The sequence below is a fragment of the Takifugu rubripes genome, chromosome 2 (genome assembly GCF_901000725.2).
Source record: "Takifugu rubripes chromosome 2, fTakRub1.2, whole genome shotgun sequence".
Lineage (NCBI taxonomy): Eukaryota > Metazoa > Chordata > Actinopteri > Tetraodontiformes > Tetraodontidae > Takifugu > Takifugu rubripes.
The window spans coordinates 2836724-2859488 of NC_042286.1; the positions used below are offsets into that span (position 1 = coordinate 2836724).

Sequence of the window (22765 nt, forward strand, 5' to 3'; positions counted from 1 at the left end):
GTTGGCCTTAACTTTTACTGAAGTGATCTGTCAGTACATCAGTTCACTTCAAATAAGTCCAGAAATATTAAATAAATATCATCCAGACGGCACTGGAAGTTCCAAAACTTACTTTCTCTTCATGAACTCAAGGTGCCGATCTGTGCTTTGCAGATCATCACATTGAATTTTAGCTGCTTCAAAATGAGAATGACAATATTTTAAACTAAAGAAACAGAATGAATTTGGACAGCAATAAGAGCTCTCCTAGGTGAAGTCGTGCTGTCACGCTTCATCGTTTCATCTATATTTCATTTTAAAGCCACTTTGGTAACATTGGGGAAACGTGTCCCCAGTTCTAAAATGTCTGGACCATTAGTTTAGATGGACAGAAATAGCATTACAAATAATTTATGGAGACAATTCAACATCCATTTATTCCATGATTGTGGCACAAGAGAGTTCCAACCACACTCACACTTCAATTTGCAGCGTTTTTCCTGCTCCGGCATCAAAAGCTGACAGGAAAGTGACTAAACACGGGTTCAAAACCGTCGCTGCCATTTCACCTTCACTCCCCGGACATAAATACCAATCGCATTTTCACCAACAGTCCACAAAAGGTAACTTCTTTAACAGAAGGAAGAAAAAGTCACAATGTCAAATTAAAGCGTTTTATATCCGTACAAACGCCGTTAGACCCGATTCCTCTTTCGAGACAAAAATAAAACAAAATCCACGAGAGATGCTCTGATAAAAATAGATTTTACCCACAGCAGCGCCGCAACTTTTCATTCGGCATCAGAAGAATGTGGAAATCAGTGGGGCCGTAAGTGGGAGCTCAGACGCACCGAAATTGGGAAGATTTGAAATGTGGAGCATTAACGAGTGCCACGGAAATGATCAGAGATGGCCTTGATGCAAATGAGACGCTATTTTTAAAGACACACGGTGTTTATGATGATTTTTCAACGTCGAGGGGAAAGGGTGCATCTTAAAAGCTCGCTCGCTTTTATGACCATATTCCAGAAAACGGAAAACAGAATCCTGCCTTTAATTACAGTTTTTTTTTTACTGTCAATACTGAAAGAAATGGATTTTCTTTTAAAACAGCAACACAATGCTTCAAAAACTGTTACCATGGTTTCTTCAGAATAAAGAAGAGATGGGCTTGGTGATGGTCGACGTAGCGTTTGATAAACAGAAAATCTAGTTTTCACAGCGTTTCTTTGACTCTCCATTCTGGGAAAATGCTTATTGCGGTGGACTCAGTGCTTCCTCACTGGCCAGTGAGCAGAATGGCGTTAAATGGCGTTAAATGGCGTTAAATGGCGGATTTCAGCTGCAAGGAGCAAGAATCAGGCTTTATATGAAAATGGACATTCACTGACATCCTTATAGATCTCTATAAAAAGGGAATTACCTCTAATGCGTTTTGACAGAGCTGATCGCCTTCTTTAATGTAATTAATGATGAAGAACAACGACTGTTATTACTCGCTGTTATTTACCCATTTACTTTAATTAGGTCAGTGTTGAATCCTGAATCAAGCTCATTTTTTATCTGCAGGCCTGGGAATCACCCTGGAAAACCTGAAAGTGCTCGGAACCAATAAACACATGTACACACACGTGCACACGTTTGTTTACATAAGCTACATTATGACCTGAATTATATTATTAAGAAAATCTTAATTTGATGCGATTCGCTTTGGGCATAGAAAGAAAATTCCTTGCGTGCGCATCTGTTCTCGATGATCTCATCCGATCAATCGGACTGTTTTTTAGTGCAATCAAATTAAAAGTAGTGCAGTGTTTTATGTCCTTTTGAGACAGTTCTCTCTCTATCCTGCCAAGACAAATTGCAGGAATAATTTAATACTGGCTTCATAAAGTGCTTTATTTCCCTTATATTTTAAAGAATGAACCCAGGTAGCCTAAATTTACACATTTAAGTGGCATTTTTTTCTTTTTTTTGGAAGTCAGACCCCCCCTCTGGAAGAGCACAAAGAACTAAATATAGAAGGAAGTGTACATTTAAACAAAAAAAACCCAAAACAGGAAGTCGACCCTAATCGGGTTCCTCTGGTCTTCAATGACCATCATTCAGCAGTCGGGCACCGTTGATCCCTCGGTAGGTAACGCGGCTGGGCCGAACCATCACGCCGTGGCCGGGTCGGCAGCTGAAATAACGACGTCCTCCCACGGAGCCGTCGTTTTTCCCTTTTGGGCTCTGGAGCTCCAAACCCAGCCAAAGGCCTGGCGCAAAGTCCGCCGTACCGAGGTAACGCAGGAACGCCATCTCGTTGGCGCTGGTGAGCAGGACCTGCATGCCCACGTGGAGACGGACCTGACTGTCAGACACGGGCGCGGACCCGGCTGTGTTGCCGAGGGTGCTCCAGCGCTGGCTTTGAAGGTTGGAATGACTCCTTTTATTTGGAAAAAAAAAAAAAAAAACATTGTAAGAATCCGTGTGAGCCCCAAAGTCCACAATCAAACACCAGCAAAGAATCAGACGGAAACACACCTCGTCGCCGGGCGACTTCTGCTGGTGCGTTTCTGAGAGGCGATGGCCGACGACGTGCTGGAGCTGCGACGGATTGTACCTGCGCGCGAATGACAGGCGTCAAGTTTGCCCTGGCAGAGACAGTCTGAACTAATCGGAATGGGGACGGAAAATCTCACCGCCGAGCGGCTGAGGGCTGAGACGGGAGGAAGAAAGGTCCGACAGGCAATCCACCGATCCGTGGATTCTGCCAGGAAAGAGTCAGGTGGCGGGTTACAGCTCGGCGGCCGTGTTTCTGACCGTTTCTACACAAGAAACCTGTCTACGCGCATTCAACGTGCTCTCAATCCTCTATCCCACGTGGCCAATTTGATAATCCGTCCTGTGGCGCATTTTAAGAGTTCAGGGGGGATTTTGAATATTCCCTATCTTTGACAACAAGAAAACAGAAGCACTACTCCAACCACTGAAGTCTCTCCATTATCATAACTTTCAAGTTCAGACAGCCCAACGTGCAGGTGCGCAAAATGTGAAGAATCGTAGAAGGGAAAAACAAAAATAGAAGCCGCTGATTCTATTTGAAAGGGTTCTAATGGCTGCCGATGGAAATAGAGGAGAAACAAAGAGGAATGGGAAAAGTGCTCATCATTCATGATAAATAAGTCAACAAATGCATCATTTCCAAGAGCACAAAGCCTGATACGTGGAAAAAAAACCCTGCTTTTAGAGCTAACGAGATAAAGGAACGGTAACACAGCAACAAAATAATATGAATAGATGGAAAAGGAAAACTACAAAAGCACAAATTTCAAGCATCAGGAGAAAACACTGGTGCTTTTGTACAAAGTCCACTGGGATTCTATTAATTTAGCAGCGCCATTGTATCAAGCAAATACAAGCGGAGGTTTTTAAACTCTATGAATATTAGATATGTCATGTAAAAATGTCGGTCGCCAGGATACGGAAGAGGAATGGCTGGTAGCTGTCAGAAGACGTTACGATGAGATCCTGAGCTCTGACAGCTGACAAAAACAAAAGACTCGTCCTCGGTCTCACCTTTGGACGCGTGATGGAGGAGCAAAAACACCGTGTTTGGGTGGGCAGCTGAAGTACCGTACTCCACCCACCGATCCATCGTTCTTTCCACTGGGCTTGTCCAGTTTGATGCCCAACCAGAGGCCTGCCTCACAAAAAAACACAGCGGTTTGGTTTAAAAGAAAAGGCTCGCTCAATAATGTATTGAATAAACTCCTGAATTTTCCCTGAATTCCTGAAAGCATTGTTGCTGCCGACCTGGAGCAAAGTTGGTTTTCCCACAGAACTTGACGACGCCGGTCCTCTGACCGGCCACCAGCACCCTCTCCCCGGGGCGCACCTCAGGGCCCCCGCACGTGGAGCTGCTCGCCGACGGAGTTCGACTGCGGTTATCTGGGGAGGGGCCAGCGTTTGACAGGTACGAGCTTCGCTTTAAACTGAGCGGGATTCAGAAGGGAAGTGTCGGGATGGAAACAAGAAAGACTAAAGTCGGACCTGCAGGAACCAGTGAGGCTCTGTCGGCTGAAGAGGAGAAGGCCGGCGGCGCCGTTGTTCTTGGATTCAGCAGGACGCGGTGCCTTCGAGGTCTGGGAGGCAGACGCTGCCTTGGCAGAGGATGAGGCTGAGCGCTCGGTCCGTGCCGAGAGTCCAGCGAAGAGGACGATGAGGACAGCGACTGGGAGACACCTATAAGGAAGGGGAACAGGAAATGGGGACTTATGAAATATTACCATCTTCCTGTGAGCAGCTACTACTCAAATCTACAATATGCATGAAGGCGCATCTGTGTTGTGAGGATGAGTTGCAAATTCTCCTTTTAAAACACACACACACACACACACACACACACACACACACACACACACACACACACACACCCTTGTACCTCTCGTGTTGTGAGGACTTTCATTGTGAATTTCTGAGATAAATAAATCCCTACAGTCACATCACAACTAACCCTAACTAACCTGAACCCAATTCTAACCTCAACCTCTGAGGTTGTGAGGACCATTTTAATGTCCTCACTTTGAGTATTTTGGTTCTTAATATATAGAAAATTTGAGCACGCACACACACACACACACACACACACACTCGTCTCTAGTCATCCTGTTCCTGTAATGTGACAAATCCAGCAAATCTTTCCAAATACAAACGAATCATCCATTTTTACTGTTTTAAGAAGCATCAAAGCTGCAGCAGTAGTTTTACCAGTGTGTTCCTTTCCATATCATTCATGATTTAGAATAGATTATATTTTAGGATTATTTCAATATTCAGTAATTTGTAAATTAGACTCATATTCAAAAATGGATTTTTTATCATCCGCTATCATTAAGCAGCAGTGGGATATTAATGCCACACACTGATGGGTGTGTTTTTATTTAAACATCTTATACAGATCAGCACCACATGTTTCTAAAACCCCCTTAAAGCCTGTGTAAAGTTTACTGCATCACAACTCTAAGATGCGCTGATTATCTTAGATCATTAATAAACAAGAGTTAAAAGACAAAAGCTGAAGATAAATCATCATAATAAATGCTGTAAAGCAAGTTTAACACGCCACGGGCTGATTTATAGCGTGCTTAAGACGTCCTCTTACACCTTTCAACGGCGTCGTCTCGTGAATGAATGGAACAAGAAAAAAACGTCTTCATCAAGGACTCAAATAGAAACCACCAGTGTGAAATGTTAAAACAAATCCTTATCCTTGTCCCTATTCATCTAAAATAATACAAACTTCCTTTAATCCTTCATCAGAGGCCTGGAAATGTGCTTTTCACGTGCTTGGATTCACATATCTCCTCTTGATTAGTGCAAAACTCATCCTACTTTAACTCAATGCTGCTCAATTCCTTCTTTAATCTGCCACACTGGGATCACCTCAATCATTGTCCATGCACATGTAAAGTTGACTTTTGTAGGTTAGACTACGCCCCCATTCCGCCATTAGTCACTGGACAGTCAATTCTGTGTCTCCGGGACACTAAATCTATTACAGCCGTCCAACAGAAACATTAAGGTGACAAAGTATTTCTTATTGCCGCTCGCTGTTTGTGGAAGCGTCGACCTTAAGACATCAGTCGATGCCCTTATTAATGTTTTAAATGCCGTTTTTCTGATCATTGGTCTTTCTGGACACCAATGCGGCCGTATTTATTGTGTTTTACCTTTTGAACTACAGTAACGTGGCTACAAATCACCTCGCCATTCCAAACATTTCGGTCTCTTGACCTTTAGCTTGCCGAGTTGTCCCGGCTTCATCTTTCTCCGGCACATATTGACACTTGCTCCAAGTGACAGGCTGAGGCTTTTCAAAACCAAGCGCTGGTGCTTTGTGAGCACTGACTGTGATTGCATTGCCCTTTGAGGCCTGGCTATGTTGACATCATCTAATAGGGGCCAGTCTGAGAGCCTTTCGAATGCCCCCACCCAATATTTATTGAGATGAAACAGAGCTGGGATGACACACTGAATCTATAGGTACACCTTGTAATTACAATCACCTGGACCCTCACACGAGCCACTTATAACAACAATGCTGACCAGCGATAGGTAAGAATTCCCTATAAACCCCGGTTTACACCTAACAAGTGGTGCTAGCTTATACAAAACAGCAACGCAGTAACCTTGAGGAGGGGGGAGGAAGAGTGCTTCTCATGTCTCTGATTCAAAGTGGCATTAAAAACAATAGGAATACAAACTGACAAAAATGTGCCTGTTGCCTGTAGTGAGGGCGTTTGGTGATGTAATGATATAGTGCAGGCCTGGCCAACCTGTGGCTCCCGAGCCGCATGCGCCTCTTTGCCTGGTTTCATGCGGCTCTAACGTTCATATCGAAGTGTGGGTTTGTGTTTTTTTAATGTGCGTGTTCGCTTCGCTTGAGTTCAATACGGTACGTTCGCCAAAAGCGCATGCGCCTTAGATGAAAATAGCGCAATGTTTTGAGTAAACCATCAGTGTCAAGTTCGCCTTCAAAATGGCAGGAAAAAATGCACGGAAGCTTCGTGACCCGGTTCCGCGATCTACAACTGAAAAGGGCACCGATTGCATTCCTCGCTGCCCCTTTTAATGTGGAGACGCACTGTTGGAAAGCTCCGCTAGCAACAGGTGAGGCTGCAGCTGAGTTGGAGATGATCAATCTTTGTGAGGAGCACCAACTGAAACCTGCTTTAAGGGAAGGGGCCATTGAGTTCTGGAAAAGTGTGAAAGAATTGCTTCGCGTGGCAGCAACTGAATACAAGCCAGATTTGAAGAGGATTGTTCAAAGCAAGGAATGCCAGAAGTCCCACTAAGCAACATGCATAGTAAGAGAAAAAAAGGTATTTTAATTATTATATTTTTGTTTGTGGACTGTGACTGGCCCGTAGTCTTTAGAAGTCAAATTCTGTCATTATCATGTTGGTGTGTGACATTTACAATAAATCTGGCTAAGCAGAGGTCTGTGTGTGAGGAAGGGATGAGGTGATGTTCACGTGTGCCCATGTGAATGATGTGGCTCTTTGCGGTAACACAGTAAAAATTGTGGCTCTTGGGCTCTGACTGGTTGGCCACCCCTGATACAGTACATGCATATTTACATCATTCCACCTCAGTCATCTGATGGTGAACCTGTCAAAAAAAGAAACAACACTTAAGGCCTCTGCGGTGATGGTCTACAGAGACGTTCCTGGCCCACCCTGCATAAATTGACCATATTTTCTAATAGAAGGACAGCTACTGATGCAGGGGGTGAATAAACCCTGAATAAAAATCACATTAAAGCTAGAAAACAGGCTCAATTCTTTTGGGGGGCAGCTTGACTATACACAAACAAGCAATCTGCACCGTTGATCCTCCCTCAGAGGGCTTGGAGAGACGTGAGAGATTGAGTTACAGTATAAATGGCTGGCAAGGCCACTTAAGGTTATAAATTGGGTCCCTGGTTGTATAGAGGTGTTGAAATACACACCCTCATATGCATTTCACGTAACACACTCCCATCCCCCTTGTGATGAATGGCTTGTGGGATATTCACGGTCTAGGCTCTACTTATTAAACCCTGCCTAATTGGACTATCAATTACAATTTTCCACGGGTCACTTTAAGGTTCGCCACTCCATTTACGTCCAGATCAATTGACCTTCCAAACCTCTGGTTATTTGACCAATATAATACATCTGTAACCCTCATGGACCTGACATGACACCTTTTCCTCACTATTTTGAGGCAACAGGACAATGGAATTAGACATTAGTCCGTTAGGATATGGGATATGGGCCGACCTGACCAGCTGTGTGACCTTCAGCAGTGTTTCATGTCGATACTGTTCCCCCCCGAATTTTTCCTTTACCCGTTTTGAACTTCGCGGGGACGCGCCGTGGGGGGCGAACTGGCGTGGCCGTCCTTGTGCCGCAGCTTTTATTTCGGTCTGCTGCTTTGCTAATCTTGGAGAGAGGAGCAAAGATACCTGAAAAAAACAAAATCAAACATGAAATAGTACAAGTGTATGGTGAAGCTAACCCCAAACACATGAGGACTTTAAGGTACAAGGGTAGTTCACATTAAGAAGCGGCTGTTTGACCGACCATATTTCATCCTGCAGGTGAAATACTGAACACCGGCGACGGAGCCGTCATTCTTCCCCTCTGGTTTATCCAGCTCCACTCCAGCCCAGAGGCCTGCAGAGAACTCAGTACTGCCACAGAACCGCAGGGTCCCAACCTGCGTGTGTAAAACATGGCAGAAGCAAAGATAACGAGCCACGTCAAATCAGACCGCTTAACAAGCGCTTTGTTTCACACGTGACCGATGGAGCCCTTTGGAGAGACAGTTTTGTTTACCAAATCAAAGGGAAAAATAAATCCAATCTGCACTATGCAGCTCAGAGAGACATCTCTTTGTTAAATTGTGGTCTACAAAATGAAAAATTGAAATTATTATCTCAGTGTGCCAGAAAAAAAACGATTAAGGCAACTGAACGCGACACTTCTGTTGACATTTTTGTACTTGACTAGCAAATAAAATAAGAAACACCTCCATTTCTGTTTACTCTCTTCAGAACTACACAAACTCAACTCATTTTGTACATTAGTAGACAAATGTAGCTACGAGAGAATGTTACACTTGCACTCTGTCTGTTTTTAATTGATTTATTGACCTGATCTTCCCTGACTAATTGCACAGGTGGTAAATATGACAAAACAATCACCAGTGGAAACCTGAAAAATCCCGTCGATCCCACAAAGCTGCTGTTTGCTAGGAGTTACAGTACTGCCGAGGAGTAAACACACACAAGCATTTGAAGCTTTCAGAGTGGATAGCTGTGAGCGAGGAGATAAGGACGCCTAAACGCAACATCTAAACCGGTGTTTGTTGACCAGCTAAACTGTCTGCCAGTGACACAAAAGTGGAGAGTCTTTTCCAAAATATTTACTGCATCCAGGACAACGGTGTGGGACTGGTACAAAGGAAAAGCTCCCCTAAACTAAAATAATTATGGAAATAGAGGCTAGCTCAATGGAAAGAATGCCTGAGTAGCATAGCAAACCATAACGTCCCTAGGCCAAGCAAATGGCAGGAGCCAGTTCTGGGCATTATAGTTGTACTAACTAACTATAACATACTATACTAACTAACTATAACATACTAACTACTATAGTTGTATAGTAGTTAACGGTGTCAAAGCGTCAGATGTTACCTTAATAACAACTATCTGCACTAAAATACTTCTTTATGTGTTGGCAATTCAGTCAAAAACTGATTTAAAAAATCTTGTCTGATGTCTAATAAAACCCAACATTTATGTATGTAAATAATTCAAATGATCAGACATAACGGCCGAGGCTGCATGAAGGCCAATCGATGTTGCCTAGCAACTGGTTTTACTTCATAGAGGTGTGAATTGACAGCGGATAAATTAATCAAAACATCCATGTTGTGACACTGAATACCCGGACTGCATTAAGTTGATGTGGGCATTAAGGTGCAAAAAAGGCTAAAGCGATCACTGTCCCGGGAAGCCAGCCTGCACAAATCACCCTCCGACGCTCCACTTCACTCCTCCGCCATTTGCAACACGCATAACCTTAAACCCACGGACAAATGGATCAGCGTGGTCATTCAGCGACGCTTGCTTTGACACAAACCTAAACTACATAATAATGCAGACGCTCATCCGCTCTTTTACAGTCTGAGTTACCATGTTTATCACCATTAACTCTTGTTAACGCCTTGCTGGCATGATGAAGCCATAAATTTGGAATATTAGTGGCACTCTGAGGCCAAGGATGATTCAAATACAGTTGGTGTTTAAAGACTTGCTTCTTGGAACACGTTCAGAGCGAGCGTGTTAGGCTGAGACACTCAAGAGCGATTAGCTTAAATAACCTGCCCGTCTATAACCTCTTGACTCGCGGCGGTGACTTATGACACACCTTCTGTCCTGCAATCACAACGCTGTCGCCTATTCGGACCCCCATGCTGGCCAGCTGAACTTTAGCTTTCTCTGAGAGAGCGGGAGGAGACTGAGCTTGCGGCGCGAAGGGCAGAGGTGAGCTGAGTCTGGGCAAAGCCCGTCTCAGTAAAGTCCGGAGCTCGCTGGCCACAGCGGCGCCATCTGCCATCTCCAAGGGCATATCCAGTGGATCTGGAACCACGTCTGCTGGGCAATGGCCTTTCTCATTCTGCAGGACCAGGGAGAGCAGAGTTAGTCAACACTGGAGACATCTGCACCAAGAAACAGTTGAATTTGACAGTTTTAAGGAATGTTAAGCAAGAGCCAGTGCAGCGTAGCGACAACAGTGAGTGGCATTAAAATGTCTCGCAATAAGGCAAAGAACCGGTCGTTCACCAGGGGAGCCAATCAATATTTTAAAGCTGAGCAGAGAAGGCTTTTAATTTCATAAAGAACAATTTTAGTTTGCTTTTTTCATCCAGGAAAAAAGAAGCTTCTACTAGTTACGATAGCGACCTCAATAAGAAGATTAGCTTCTTAGCAGAGAGTTAAATGGTCTATTATGTGTTCAATCTTTTGTTGGGATTAGAGATTGGCTATGAGTATTTCATCATTAAATAAATGTATAAACTGGGCTCAGCAGTAATGCTCGGCCATATCGTGGCAGAACAGACAGACATAAAAACAAAAGCTGTTTTTTAAGCTTCACTTTGTGGATATCAAACAAACCTTGTATTCTTTTGTGAAGATTGTTCAAATCTAAGGTTTGTAAATAACGCATGCCGACTTATTTTAATTTCATTTCTAGCTTTTTTTTTTAACCTGATTTTTAATTTTAAGATTTGAATGGATAAGCGGCGGAAGATGATGATGATGATGATGATAATAATGATGAGGATGAAGATTTGAATGGGTTGACATCTAAGCAGCTCCATTCAAGCCAGTCCAATCTATAAGCACTTCAGGGGGTCCACAGTTTATATAAAGGCTATGAATATAAAGGCTACTGTATATGTGAGCATAAAGGACCCCTTACCGTAATTAAGGAGTCTCTGGGAGCTCTTTTTTTTATTAAAAACAGTCCTAAAATCCACTTTCACGGGCTTGTTTTGAAGTAATGTCATCTTCACATTATCACATTCATGATTTATTGATTTCTTACATGAGTTTACATGCAGACTGTTGAAAAATCTCTTCCTGCAGACTGACTTATATATGGTCACAATGTCTTTGACCTTTCACCATTTTAATTGATTTAGCAGGTTGATACTAAGCAGCTCAATTGAAAAGCATCCCGTGACTCAAATAAAAAAAGGCTACAGACCTGCACGAGTTTGTTCTTAGAGGAAGAAAAATAGAAAGTGTACAAAATCCTGAAAATGAGTTACTAATACATATAACGAGAGTCAAATGAGAGCAGCCAAACGGCTAAGCATTCACAAACAAAGCAGCCATGAAATATTGTTCAACAGGAATTAATCAGCTCTTGTGGTGCTTTAGTGACCTCCAGTGGAGCTCCACACCTGGTGCACGCCAGAAAGACCCAACATACATCAAAACCTGATGATGGCTGAACACTTTGACATTCTACAGAACCTATAAATTACAAAGCAGCAGAAGGTCCAGATGGCAGATCACCGCAATTTCCCATGGGCTCTCCAACCTTCAGTTTATGATGCTGCCTGCTTGACTTCCTCATCCGTGACGTTATCTGGACGCCAGTGGTTTTCAAATGATCTATTTTCAAGGCTCTCCAAACAGATTTATGAAATCTAAACTGAATAAAATGTATAAAACTCCTTTTCAGCTATTCTGTACCAGCTCCGCTGGCTGACTAAGACTAACTAAAATGCATGAATGCAGGGAAAATTTGATATTGTTTTAACATTTATTCTGCCAAGATCTTTTAAATGAATACATTTCTATGATGCGCTACGGTTTGTAAAGATCACAATGCCAAAGATTGACAATTCAAACTTAATGCAGCAGTGCGGATAAAAGTGCTGCAGGAGAGGAGATAGCAGGTAATAACTGATCTTGTAAAGAAGGGATGAAGACGTCCATATGATTAAAAAAAAGTCTCTATCTTAGACTTAATGAAATGTGTGTTATGGAATGGTTTCAATACAATCCAGTGTTTCCAAGCTTGTGGGTCCTTGTGTATGAGGATAACGTAACTCACTCTGAAAGCAGGGTTTGCTCCCAGCTCCAGGAGGCATTTGACAGCTGACAGACACAAGTTGGATGCAGCGATGTGCAGCGCCGTTCCGAAATCAAAGTCACTGCAAGTGGCATCTACCTCTGTAAAGGGAGATCGAGTATATCTGTGATATGTTCTCATCCGTTCTCGAACATTTACCTTAAAAAAGAGGAAATAGATTCAAACCAAACATGAGAATGAGGAAGAAAAGATTTAGGTGTGGTCTGAGTAGTTCAGAACCTGCTGATCTGCTGGGATTTTCACCCTCAACCATCTCCAGATTTACAGAGAATGGTCCCAAAATCAGTTGTGTGGAGGAAAAGGGGTGAGAGGAGACTGGGCAGACTGGTTCATGATGATAGAAAGGTAACAGCCACTCAAACAACCCCTGGTTCCAACCAAGGAGTGAAGAGCAGCATCTCTGAAGGAACAACATGCTGAAGCAGATGGGCTACAGCAGCAGAAGACCACAGCTGGTTCCCCTCCTGTCAGCCAACAACAGGACAGCATAATTCAGGGTGGGGGGAGTTTCTTGGCTATTTTGGGCCCCTCAGCACCAATTCATTATCTGAAACAATTTATTTGCTGTTGCCTAAACATGAAGATTGGACTCTCCTCCTCCACAAATCCATGATCCTGAATGAAGGCATCTTCTCACCTCCAGGCTGGGAGGCCTGCAAGACCACCTGGATGAGCTGTGGTACATCAAAGTACGCGGCGTAGTGCAGAGCCCTCATGTTAGTCCAACGGGACCGAAGGTTGGGATCAGCTCCGAGGGCGAGGAGCTGGCGGGCAAAGTCAACCGCCGCATCCACGTCACCTAAGCAAAAAAAAAAAGAGCTTTCTAGTCCAGTTCCAAGTGTTTAGGCAACATTTATCTGAGAAGACTCACCAATGCCCTGTGCTCCGGCCTTGCAACAATAGTGCAGGAGGCTCATATCAGTCAGACCGTCTCGGTCGTTCACACCGCAGCCTCTCTTCAGGATCTGTGCAAGGATTCATCCAAAAGAAGCCATTTGAACGTTTCGAATTGACTTTAATTGGTGAGGATCCTTCGGACGGATTTGAAATGTCTCAATTGGACACCCGAGTGTCTGGCCCACATACTGGATCCCTGCTGACTCGCCCTCACATCGCTCCGAGTACAAAGATCCTCAAAAGACGCGACCGCTTGTATTACATGACCGGCAACCTGGTGTTTAAAAGAACTAAGAGCGATAACTGCATGCTTTACATTTACTGTCCCACTATTACAATCAGATTTACAGAGTAACAGCGTGAACTCTTCCACTGTTATTTAATTAGATGATTAAATGCGAGGAGTCATGTTGAATAAACATCAAATGTAACTGTACTAAAGCTTGAAAAGCGAGCCCTGTTTATGTACAGCGCGTGTACTTGAACGCATCAGGCAAAGAGCATTTATAAGGTTAAATATGGTTCGATTAAGCGTATTAGTAGCAGCACCTCATGGCCGATGACGCAGATATTCCTCTGAACCTGGGGCACCCACTGCCTCAGCACAGCAAATAGCTCTGGGATGGTGGTCCTGGGATCCAGAAGAACCTCTCTGCATTGCGGATCGCTGGGGTCAAAAAAGGAGAACTCTAAAAGTTGGGAGAAAGAGAAAAAAAAAAGGGCTAGATTGAGTTCAACTATAAAGCAATTTACTTTAAAAGGTGAACTTAAAACTCTGCGGAAGCTTCTTGCCGATGAATCTCGACGAGGTCATGAAACACTGCCGCACAGACGTAGATTTACTTTCCGCTACTGGCAGTTCAATTGATTCATTCAAATTACCGAGCCTGGGAAATGTCCCCGCTTTCTTAGCAGAGGGGAATGCAATCAGCTGCAATAGTGGAGAGGAGGCCCGGGATCAAATGAAGCCTGAAGAACATACTGCTGCTCCAAACTTGCTTATTCTGACATGAGAAGTATTAATTTGATGCATTATCCTCTGTGAAGCCTGGATATATAATCAGATGATTAATAATCAGTTTCTGGCAGCAGTAAGATGGCTGTGTACGGATATATGTCTTTATTATGTCCATTTACACTTAGTACTAATGACATATATATCGTATGGATGTGGGGACCCTCACCACAGTCACTGGGCATCGGGGCTGAAGCCACTTGGTGGATAACTGGCCGCTGATGGGAAGAGCTCCAACCCAGCACAGAATCTCCCTTGACGTCCTCTGAAACATCCTCCTTTGTCATTTCCCCCTCTGGGCCTGTGGCAGAGACAATATTAGATGTCCTTATCCGGGGACGTAAGTAGGTCTAAGCTCATCACAGCAGTGCCATTTCCAGTTTTTGGAGCAGGCTGACACAGTGATTGAGCAACGATCATTTCAATTTCATCAAAAGGGTGCTGCGACAATGCACCTCAAGAACATCCAATATCACCTTTACAATAGGAAAAGAATGATGAGGCAGTTTAATGCTGATTTTCTTGCAAATTGAGGAATCAAGAGCGCCAAAATACCAAATATTAGAAGCGCTGTGTCAATGTCAAGACGTTTCCATTGCATATAATATTTTTAAAAATGTACGAGCGGCAGAAACAAACGGCATCAGTTTACAATGTTTGGGTTTTTATTTGACTCCAGTAACAGTTTAGTAGAAAAAACAGAGAAAAGTTGATGAACACACACCGCACTACAAGCCTAAAATGCTGGAAAAACCAAGGCTGGGGAGAAGGACATTAAGGTGGTCTACAACGCCAACACACGTGGACCTGATCCTAAAAAGCCACACCGAGCTCAGCATGGGCACTCACTGCCATCGTCTTGACGCTCCTTCTTGATCTCCATCACAAGTCTAGCAAAGCTAAAGTGAAGAGACACAAACTGGTTGAATTAGAGGCTCTAGCATGTTGTTACCCACAATATTATTGGCAAACACAACAGTTGTTCCCTCCATCCCTCCATCCATCCTGCATGCCTTCACCTTGTTGTTCACTCGCCTCCTCAGCTCAGCGACCATCGAGCCAAAGGGCCGTTTGGTTCTCCCTGGCTGCAGCACCATTCTCATCTTTAACTGCCACCTCATGGGTGGGAGTGTGAGTACATGATCAACAAAATGCTTGACTAATTGTGATTAGAACACCTGTCCTGCACCGTAACATCCAAAACAAAAATGAAATATCCAACCTCAACGTTTGAGCTGAAGTGCTGCAATAAAATGAAGAATCACTTCTTGAATTTGCTTTTAAGACTTTTCTTACGTGATGACTGGATGCGTGTGCAACAATAACACTGACACACGATGCCATCCACGTCTAGTCCTCATGAATAATGAGCAAAACAGTAACAAGCTTGCACCCCTTAATAAGTGGACAACCACTATAATGGGAGCAATCCTTCCGTTTTTCTGCTATCATTCAATTAAGGTTTTTGTACAAGTCCTGCAATCAAACAATCAAGAGCAGAAAGGGGTTAGTGTTCAACGTCACCTTCTCAAAGCAAAATAATCATAAATAAAGTCACATTTATGGCCACGGGGTTTAAAAGAGCGCCTTGTTTAAGTTGCTTTTACACATAATTAATACATATGAATGCTTCCACACACAATAGTGTAAGAGAATCACCCCACCGGCTTCACCCTGAGGTCTGATAACACTGAATAATTAAAAGCACCTCTCCTACGACAGATGACTGGAAGCATAGATGCAGAACATTAGAGAGGTGATAAACATATATGGGATCCTGACGGCAACAGTAAATGAAGGCTTCATTTGAAACATGACCAGGGAAGTCAACTACTCCTGAAAACTTCTCTCCTTGCACAGGTGCGTACCTCAGACGATGGAACCGCATCGAAGTCGGACTTTTCGACAGTCCGATTCACATTTTGGACATATGTTTGAATTCATTTGACAGAGGATTAGCCGGCTTTAGCGCTAGCATCTGGCTTAAGCTCTGGAATAACGCCACCTTCTGCGTGTTATTGTATTCTTTTCTATACATGTCACATACATATGACAGCCTTTTACACAATTGTAAGCATCCTTTTAATGTGTGGACGTGGATGAACTTGTTACAGTTTCCTCATCTTCACTCAGGTTAGCTCGTCTGAAGCAATGTTATCCCAGACTAACCTATACCTGCTTAGAAATAATGAGCACCGCTTAAAATACAACTACCTGTACTTTCTGCACAACTGTAAAATGAATAACAATGTGCAATACCTTGATCTTGCTCGTTGTTTTGATTCAATCATGGAGGAATTATTAGAAAGCGAGCAGAGGATTTAATTTTCGTCCATTCTGACTGCGACTGACGTCAATCTGGTTTCAGAATAAAAGCATCGCCGATATTTCCGGCTTTCAAAATAAAGTTAGCAGCGAAGGACCAAAATACCTCAAACCCAAAGTCACCGAAAGTGTAAGTACTATTTTCCACAGAAAAAAATGCTGTCGTTTAAAAATAGCAAACAAAAAAAACCAAATCAATAATTGCAAAAATAACAATAAAATGAAATGTACTTTTCTTGCTTGTGAAAGAGGAAATGCCATTTATGTACAGTTTTCGAGGTGGTTCCGAATGATAAGAGAAATGAAACAGACAAAAAGATGTGTGGAACAAAAAGAAATAGCGCAAACGTAAAGGGACATTTCCTCTTTGTTTGATGATGACGTGTGACAATTTAGAATCCACAAAGCAGCACAAACTTGCTCTGAACTTCATCAATAGAAAAGAAGAAGTGCACACAAATATATCATTTCTACATTTCTAATTTATTTATTTTTTATTATTATTAATTGGATATGTAGGCTCAACTGTGATGGATATATAGGATGCAAGACTAGTTGCATGCCTGAGTTATAATAGCCACAATAAACAGTTGCCATGGGAACGCAAACACAAGTGGCGGTGATTGTTCTGTTCGTCTGCCATCAAAGCTCGAATTTGACTTTATTCTGAATGGATCTAAACAGTGTTCGACGCGCGTCCTCTGCGGGTTACCGGTTACCGGAACGACGGAGCGGAACCAGGCCGAAGTCAAGTGAGCCAAGCGGGGAAAGGAAGCGCCGCAGCAAGAGGGAAGCGGTGACAATAGAACCGAACCCAGAACCGAACCCAGACCGGTTAAACTCGGTTAAACAGGACCAAATGTGGAAAGATCTGGTGTTGAATGAAAGGAGGGGAGCGCAGGAATGGTAAAAAACCGACTCAACATGCCACATTTTGATGGAGGAGCACAAACGATCTGATTTTTATTGCAGGGAGAAGAATTGGGGCTTTCTCAGGAAGTATGATCAGATGGTAAGAGCAGACCCAAAATATCCCCTATAATATTCCAAATTATATTTTCAGTTTTGGAAAAGGGTCCTGGAAACGTGCTGTAATCTTCCGGAATCTTTGAGTTGATGCATAAAGTCCATGCAGTTTATACATCAAAATAGCACTTGAAAATAGCCCGAGGTTGTAATTATTATTGTTATAGTGATCAACAGGAAGTGGTGGACTTAAAGAATCACAATTCAAAAATCAACATTATGGCAACAACGTTCTGAGCGTGACTTCATGTGTTTGTAGGGCCAGCTCAAACCGGAGGAGCCCAATCTGAGCGCCACATCTTTTAGCTGTGAACGAGTCCCCAAGACCAGTAACCATACGATCGGTAGCAGACTGGCCACTCCACTGGGCACTGAGCTGGTCAGACTGGACAGACTGTTGCTGCGGTCTGGCAGCCATCGCAAACACAAACAGGATCCAGAGTTTGTGCCCTGCTAGAACAATCGCTTCAACGCTGCTTCTCTGAATGATCAATCCTGGCTTTTAAAATGCTGTGAATATCTGTTGTCATATTTACTTCATATAATTAGATTAGAAACATTTGTTCATTGCATTGTGCCTTGCTTTTGAAAAGTTATGTTTAAAACTATCTCAGGATCTGTCTGCCTGCCTGTCTGTCTAAAATCTCTTCCTCGCCCTCCTGGGTGGTGCTTCCTTCCTTCAGACTCGGGTCCTCTACCAGAGGCCTGGGAGTCTGAGGGATCTGTGCAGGATCTTAGCTGTTCCTGATCTCTGATGTGGTTCCTGGTATCTGTTGGAGCCATCTACTCAGGTTGGGTGTTACTGCCCCTAGTGTCCCGATCACCACTGGGACCACTGTTGCCTTCATACCCCACATTCTCTCCTTCTCCTCCTTCAGCCCTTGGTACTTCTCCAGCTTCTCGTGTTCCTTCTTCCTGATGTTGCTATCACTCGGGATTGCTACATCTATCACCACCACTGTCTTCCGGTGTTTATCCACCACCACTATGTCAGGCTGGTTAGCCACCGCCATCTTGTCAGTCTGGATCTGGACGTCCCACAGGATCTTGGCCTGCTTGTTCTCCAGCACTTTTGGGGGTGTCTCCCACCTGGACCCTGGGACCTCCCGTCCATACTCAGTGCAGATGTTCCTGTACACTATGCCAGCCACCTGGTTATGCCGCTCCATGTATGCCTTGCCTGCCAGCATCTTGCACCCTGCTGTGATATGCTGAACTGTCTCCCCCCCCCACACACACACACACTACTTGCAACAGCTTGCAGCTTTGCATCAGTGGGCGTATGCAGAAATGAAGGTAAAGATAATACCGCTAACAGGAAGCTATGGAGTTGTCTTCAAAATAAAGGTCACATCTATCTATCTATCTATCTATCTATCTATCTATCTATCTATCTATCTATCTATCTATCTATCTATCTATCTATCTATCTATCTATCTATCTATCTATCTATCTATCTATCTATCTATCTATCTATCTATCTATCTATCTATCTATCTATCTATCTATCTATCTATCTATCTATCTATCTATCTATCTATCCATCTATCTATCCCAGAATGTAGTTTCTATAAAGAAACTTTAAACCTAATCGGAACGCTGTAAGTTTAATTTGAAAATCGAAAACGGAAGTCGGAGTTATGACGCTAGACATATTAAAGCGGCAGGAAATCAGAAAGTGATTATCTTTTTCGAAATCTGTTACACGCAAAGATGCAGTCGGATACTTTATTACACGTAGCCAATTTCTCCACGCTGTTTATCTGCATGGTGCTGAAATTCCCGCAGATTTTTGTGCTAATACGAGCGAAAACCAGCTCTGGAGTTAGCCTAAACAGCCTGCTGCTAGAGCTGGTCGGGTAAGAGATGGGACGTGTTTACTTGCATTTTGCTCCGGTTTCCTAGATGCATCCGTCAGGTGATGTTTGCAGCCGCAGACATTAAAAAGTTTAAAATAGTCGTCTAAATGCATCTGCTTAGTTGATCGAGGCCTTCCGTATTTCGGTAGAACTTAAATAGAGTTTTAGCTTTGATTATACAGTAAATAAGGATTGCATTTGTTTGGGTGAGAGAAAAATGCAGCTACATTCTAAAGATGATATGCCAGAGATCCGAATTTAATCAACTCATCTGCATGTCAATTATTTTCATTACTGCGTGTAAATATACATTAGCGTTAAAAAGGTAAAGTTATTTTTTTTTAAAAGAAAACGGCCTAACGGGACATGAAAACAAGAATTTGAAGAGTAGAGGCGTGCAATGGAATACATTTTGTCTTCTATTAAAATTAAGCATTTTGCCAGGATTATTTTTATTGAACCAAGCAGGCTGGGACTGTAAAATAATAAATAATTTGATCAAGGAAGCTGTTTTCCTGATTGATTCCTTCAAAATGAACTTTGGGTCTATAAGTCTGCATAATTAAATCCAGGTTCCTACCAGTGCCTGCCACTAACAGCACTGTCCTAAATAACTTTACTGTCTTCCTGGGCGTGCACCAGGCTGCAGTGTGTGTGTGTGTGGGTGTCTGTGTGTGTGTGTGTGGGTGTCTGTGTGTGTGTGTAACACCACAACAATGGTACAATGAGATCCACAGGGTGCAATATATTTTTAAAATCATTTCCTTTTTTACCAGGTTTGTTGGAAATAAACATGTATCAAGTATGATGGAAAAAAAGTCTTCTTAAGGATTTTCTTAACATTTTTGTTTAGCTGGAATATTACCAGTAAAAACGAGGCCAGTGTTCCATATGTGCTATAGTATGGTAAAATCTGTTTGTCGTATTTTCTTTCTCAGGTTCATAGTTTTTGTGACGTACCAGATGTACTATGACTACCCTCCTCCCACCTACCTGGAATATCCGATCCTCATCGCTCAAGGTGAGTTCCAGAACCAGAATACAGCCTCTCCGGGTGGGATTTGAATGCTTGTTGTCACGGTAAAATCAATAACGTGGAACATTATTTCATCTGGTTTATCCCTGCCGCTACATTGACGTCTGCCCAACACATGCTTTAATAGTCTGCACAAGAATTTGGCCAAAACAAATTAAGCTATGAAGCAGGAGCAAATGGCCATGAAGATTAAACCAGTCTTACTTTATTTGCGTCTTTGAGGCACCTCGGAGCTGGCTGTCTTATTTAAAGTCTAATTTCTTTTTTATGCTCTTCCCTGTGCATCATAACCTCAGACTTCATCCTGCTGCTGCTGATTTTTCATTATGACGGCCACCTGGGGCAGAGTCTCATCTACATCCTGCTGTATCCTTCCGTCGCTTTCTGGATGTTAAATGTCGTCATTTGTTGGTACCTGTGTCGGTCCCGCGTTACCGTCTTGACATAATGGGCTCAGGTTCGTCGGCGGTTGGAGGCTCCTCACTGTGGAGAAGTGGATCATTGATTCGGCCATGGTAATAAATCCTTTTAAGAATCCATCAGTCCCAGCATGTCAAAAGCTGTGCTGAGACCCGGTGTCATCAGTCGGGAGTAATGAGGCGGAGATGTGAACAAGTTGTCCTGACCTCATTGCTCCTGGCGTTCCTCACCCGGAACAATAAATGTCAAACGATCGCATCGTTCAATGAGACAAATGTGTCTGGGATTTGCATTAAAATGGATGAGAGCAGCGTTCTGTTCTATAACCGCCAAGAACTGCGTTGAAAATGTGTTTGAAACTTTTGGACGCCTGGAGCCCGTCTGATCCCTGCCCCCCCCCGCAGAGCCTGTGCACCTTCATCAGCGCTGCCAGTAAATTTGCACAACTTCAGTGTCTGTGGAGGTCGAAAGACGCTGGTCAGGTCAGCGCCATCACCTGGGCCATGGCTAGCTACACATGTCTGGGTGAGTTTGGCCAAACGTACCGGCTGTTGCTGAAGTCATTTTTATACTGTGGGGAGACGTTTTGGTGAGCAAGAAGGTTCTAGGGAAATATTTAGAGCTAAAAACCACTTCACATATCTCCAGTCACCCTAGAAATGGGATGTTTTAATTGCGCTAAATGTAGGTCCTAACGGCAAATGTCGGTGCTCCTCTAACCTTCCTCTAACCTGCCACCAATGGAGGGTTTTTTTGTGGGAATGATTATCTGTCCAAATCTTCATTTCAATAAAGATGTGGAATATTAAATTCCTCTCACACCTTCGGGTTCGGCATTTCTGACCAACGCAACAATGCGCCACCGAGCCGCCGTTTCGGCTCATGAATACGTATGACGGGTTTAATTCAGCTCCTAATTTCATAAGATGGAAATCCCACACTTGATTAATGAAACATCTGACGCTCTCCGGGATAATTAGCCTGTCATTAACGCGCTTTCCACTTGCGTTGCAGTGCGGATTTACACCACAGCCGTGACAACTGGAGACACACAAGGTAATTAGCCGAATTACAGTAAATGATGAGTCTGTCTAATATCCTGGAGGGCGGTGGAGATAGAAGTTGTTGATTTCTCAAAACCCGATGAACTGAACGCGTCCGAGTGTTGAAGGGAGTCTCTTTGTCACAGTTCTGGTGCGGTTCTTCGTCATCACGCTTCTGAACTTGTGGGTTCTGCTCACTGTGATCTACTATCAGAGACGCGGCAGGAAGTCCGAGAAAGAGGACTAAACTGCCCGGATGTTGGGACGAAACCCTCCACGTCAACGCAGACGTCCTCCGTTTCTGCTCCGTTTCACTCTGCCAGGACCGAAAGCAAAAACTGCGACGAGTCTTTTGTGACACATAAAGTGCTCTTTGTGTTTTTTTTACCCATTTTAAACCCACACTTTTTGAGAATGTTCCTCTTTTTGTGATGAAATATTGTCTCAAGATTCTCCACTCAGGAAGGAAAACTTCTATTTTGAACAACTTGCACATCTATAAATAGAAAACAAGGATCTCACAGGAATAATAGAAGCTTCTGTGTGTTTTTAAATACAACATTCTGCCATAGAATGACTGTTTCTAAAGGTCCAAATATGGTGCACTTTACCAGATCTGTGAAAATCTGAAATGCTTAATAATTGATGCTACAGTCACAACTGTAATACTGCACATTTCCATATTCAACACATCTGTGGAGCCAACAGATTTGAAATATTTTATACTGTACAGCCCCCAATTTCCTATTTTAATAAAGCCTCTTCCTGTCATCACTGCAGCATTTATGCGATCAACTTTGACTGCTTCACACACATAAAAAACAAAGCATTTATGAAACAAATACAGCAGATGAGTAATCAAAACAACAAACAAGAGGCACATCCATGTCTTTATTGATAAGCTGTTTGATACCAAACATGCAATCTGGATGCAGAGCCCTTAAATACAAAGTGGACAAGGCTG

At 43.2% G+C, this 22765-nt stretch overlaps 3 protein-coding genes across 6 annotated transcripts; 2 read left to right on the forward strand and 1 right to left on the reverse strand.

Annotated features, from left to right (window-relative positions):
* Positions 1-389: 389 nt before the first annotated feature.
* On the reverse strand, positions 390-20772 carry LOC101068450 (CAP-Gly domain-containing linker protein 4). 4 transcript variants are annotated; one of them, XM_029828935.1, is made up of 15 exons: positions 20754-20772; positions 14261-14392; positions 13626-13765; positions 13051-13144; positions 12817-12978; positions 12141-12259; positions 9939-10187; positions 8091-8226; positions 7856-7972; positions 4015-4206; positions 3778-3912; positions 3541-3664; positions 2664-2731; positions 2506-2584; positions 390-2407 (listed from the first exon to the last, which is right to left on the reverse strand). In XM_029828935.1, the coding sequence occupies exons 2-15, from the start codon at positions 14376-14378 to the stop codon at positions 2071-2073; spliced, it is 2070 nt and encodes a 689-aa protein (XP_029684795.1). In that variant the 5' UTR covers positions 14379-14392; positions 20754-20772; the 3' UTR covers positions 390-2070. The 4 variants fall into 4 exon arrangements, with proteins under 4 accessions (XP_029684795.1, XP_003962357.2, XP_029684794.1 ...); XM_003962308.3 differs by lacking the exon at positions 20754-20772 and adding an exon at positions 16351-16485; XM_029828934.1 differs by lacking the exon at positions 20754-20772 and adding an exon at positions 14941-14961.
* cimip5 (ciliary microtubule inner protein 5) lies at positions 17011-17903 on the forward strand. The gene is made up of 3 exons (XM_029828937.1): positions 17011-17322; positions 17389-17428; positions 17702-17903. The coding sequence occupies exons 1-3, from the start codon at positions 17087-17089 to the stop codon at positions 17897-17899; spliced, it is 474 nt and encodes a 157-aa protein (XP_029684797.1). The 5' UTR covers positions 17011-17086; the 3' UTR covers positions 17900-17903.
* slc66a3 (solute carrier family 66 member 3) lies at positions 19045-22570 on the forward strand. The gene is made up of 7 exons (XM_003962288.3): positions 19045-19302; positions 20241-20323; positions 20635-20704; positions 20796-20853; positions 21163-21283; positions 21773-21814; positions 21948-22570. Exons 1-7 carry the CDS (start codon positions 19157-19159, stop codon positions 22046-22048), a joined length of 621 nt encoding a protein of 206 aa, XP_003962337.1. The 5' UTR covers positions 19045-19156; the 3' UTR covers positions 22049-22570.
* Positions 22571-22765: the final 195 nt, after the last annotated feature.

Bases quoted from the DNA above. Each gene is read 5' to 3' on its own strand.
- slc66a3 (XM_003962288.3), top strand. From the start codon at position 19,157: ATGCAGTCGGATACTTTATTACACGTAGCCAATTTCTCCACGCTGTTT. The intron at 20,324-20,634 runs GTGAGTTCCAGA...TCATAACCTCAG, and splicing joins TCCGATCCTCATCGCTCAAG to ACTTCATCCTGCTGCTGCTG. The intron at 21,815-21,947 runs GTAATTAGCCGA...TCTTTGTCACAG, and splicing joins GACAACTGGAGACACACAAG to TTCTGGTGCGGTTCTTCGTC.
- LOC101068450 (XM_029828935.1), bottom strand. From the start codon at position 14,378: ATGACAAAGGAGGATGTTTCAGAGGACGTCAAGGGAGATTCTGTGCTG. The intron at 10,188-12,140 runs GTGAGTTACGTT...CTGGTCCTGCAG, and splicing joins GAGCAAACCCTGCTTTCAGA to AATGAGAAAGGCCATTGCCC. The intron at 3,665-3,777 runs GTCGGCAGCAAC...TTTGTGAGGCAG, and splicing joins GAAAACCAACTTTGCTCCAG to GCCTCTGGTTGGGCATCAAA.
- cimip5 (XM_029828937.1), top strand. From the start codon at position 17,087: ATGGATCTAAACAGTGTTCGACGCGCGTCCTCTGCGGGTTACCGGTTA. The intron at 17,323-17,388 runs GTAAAAAACCGA...TTTTTATTGCAG, and splicing joins AGGAGGGGAGCGCAGGAATG to GGAGAAGAATTGGGGCTTTC. The intron at 17,429-17,701 runs GTAAGAGCAGAC...ATGTGTTTGTAG, and splicing joins TCAGGAAGTATGATCAGATG to GGCCAGCTCAAACCGGAGGA.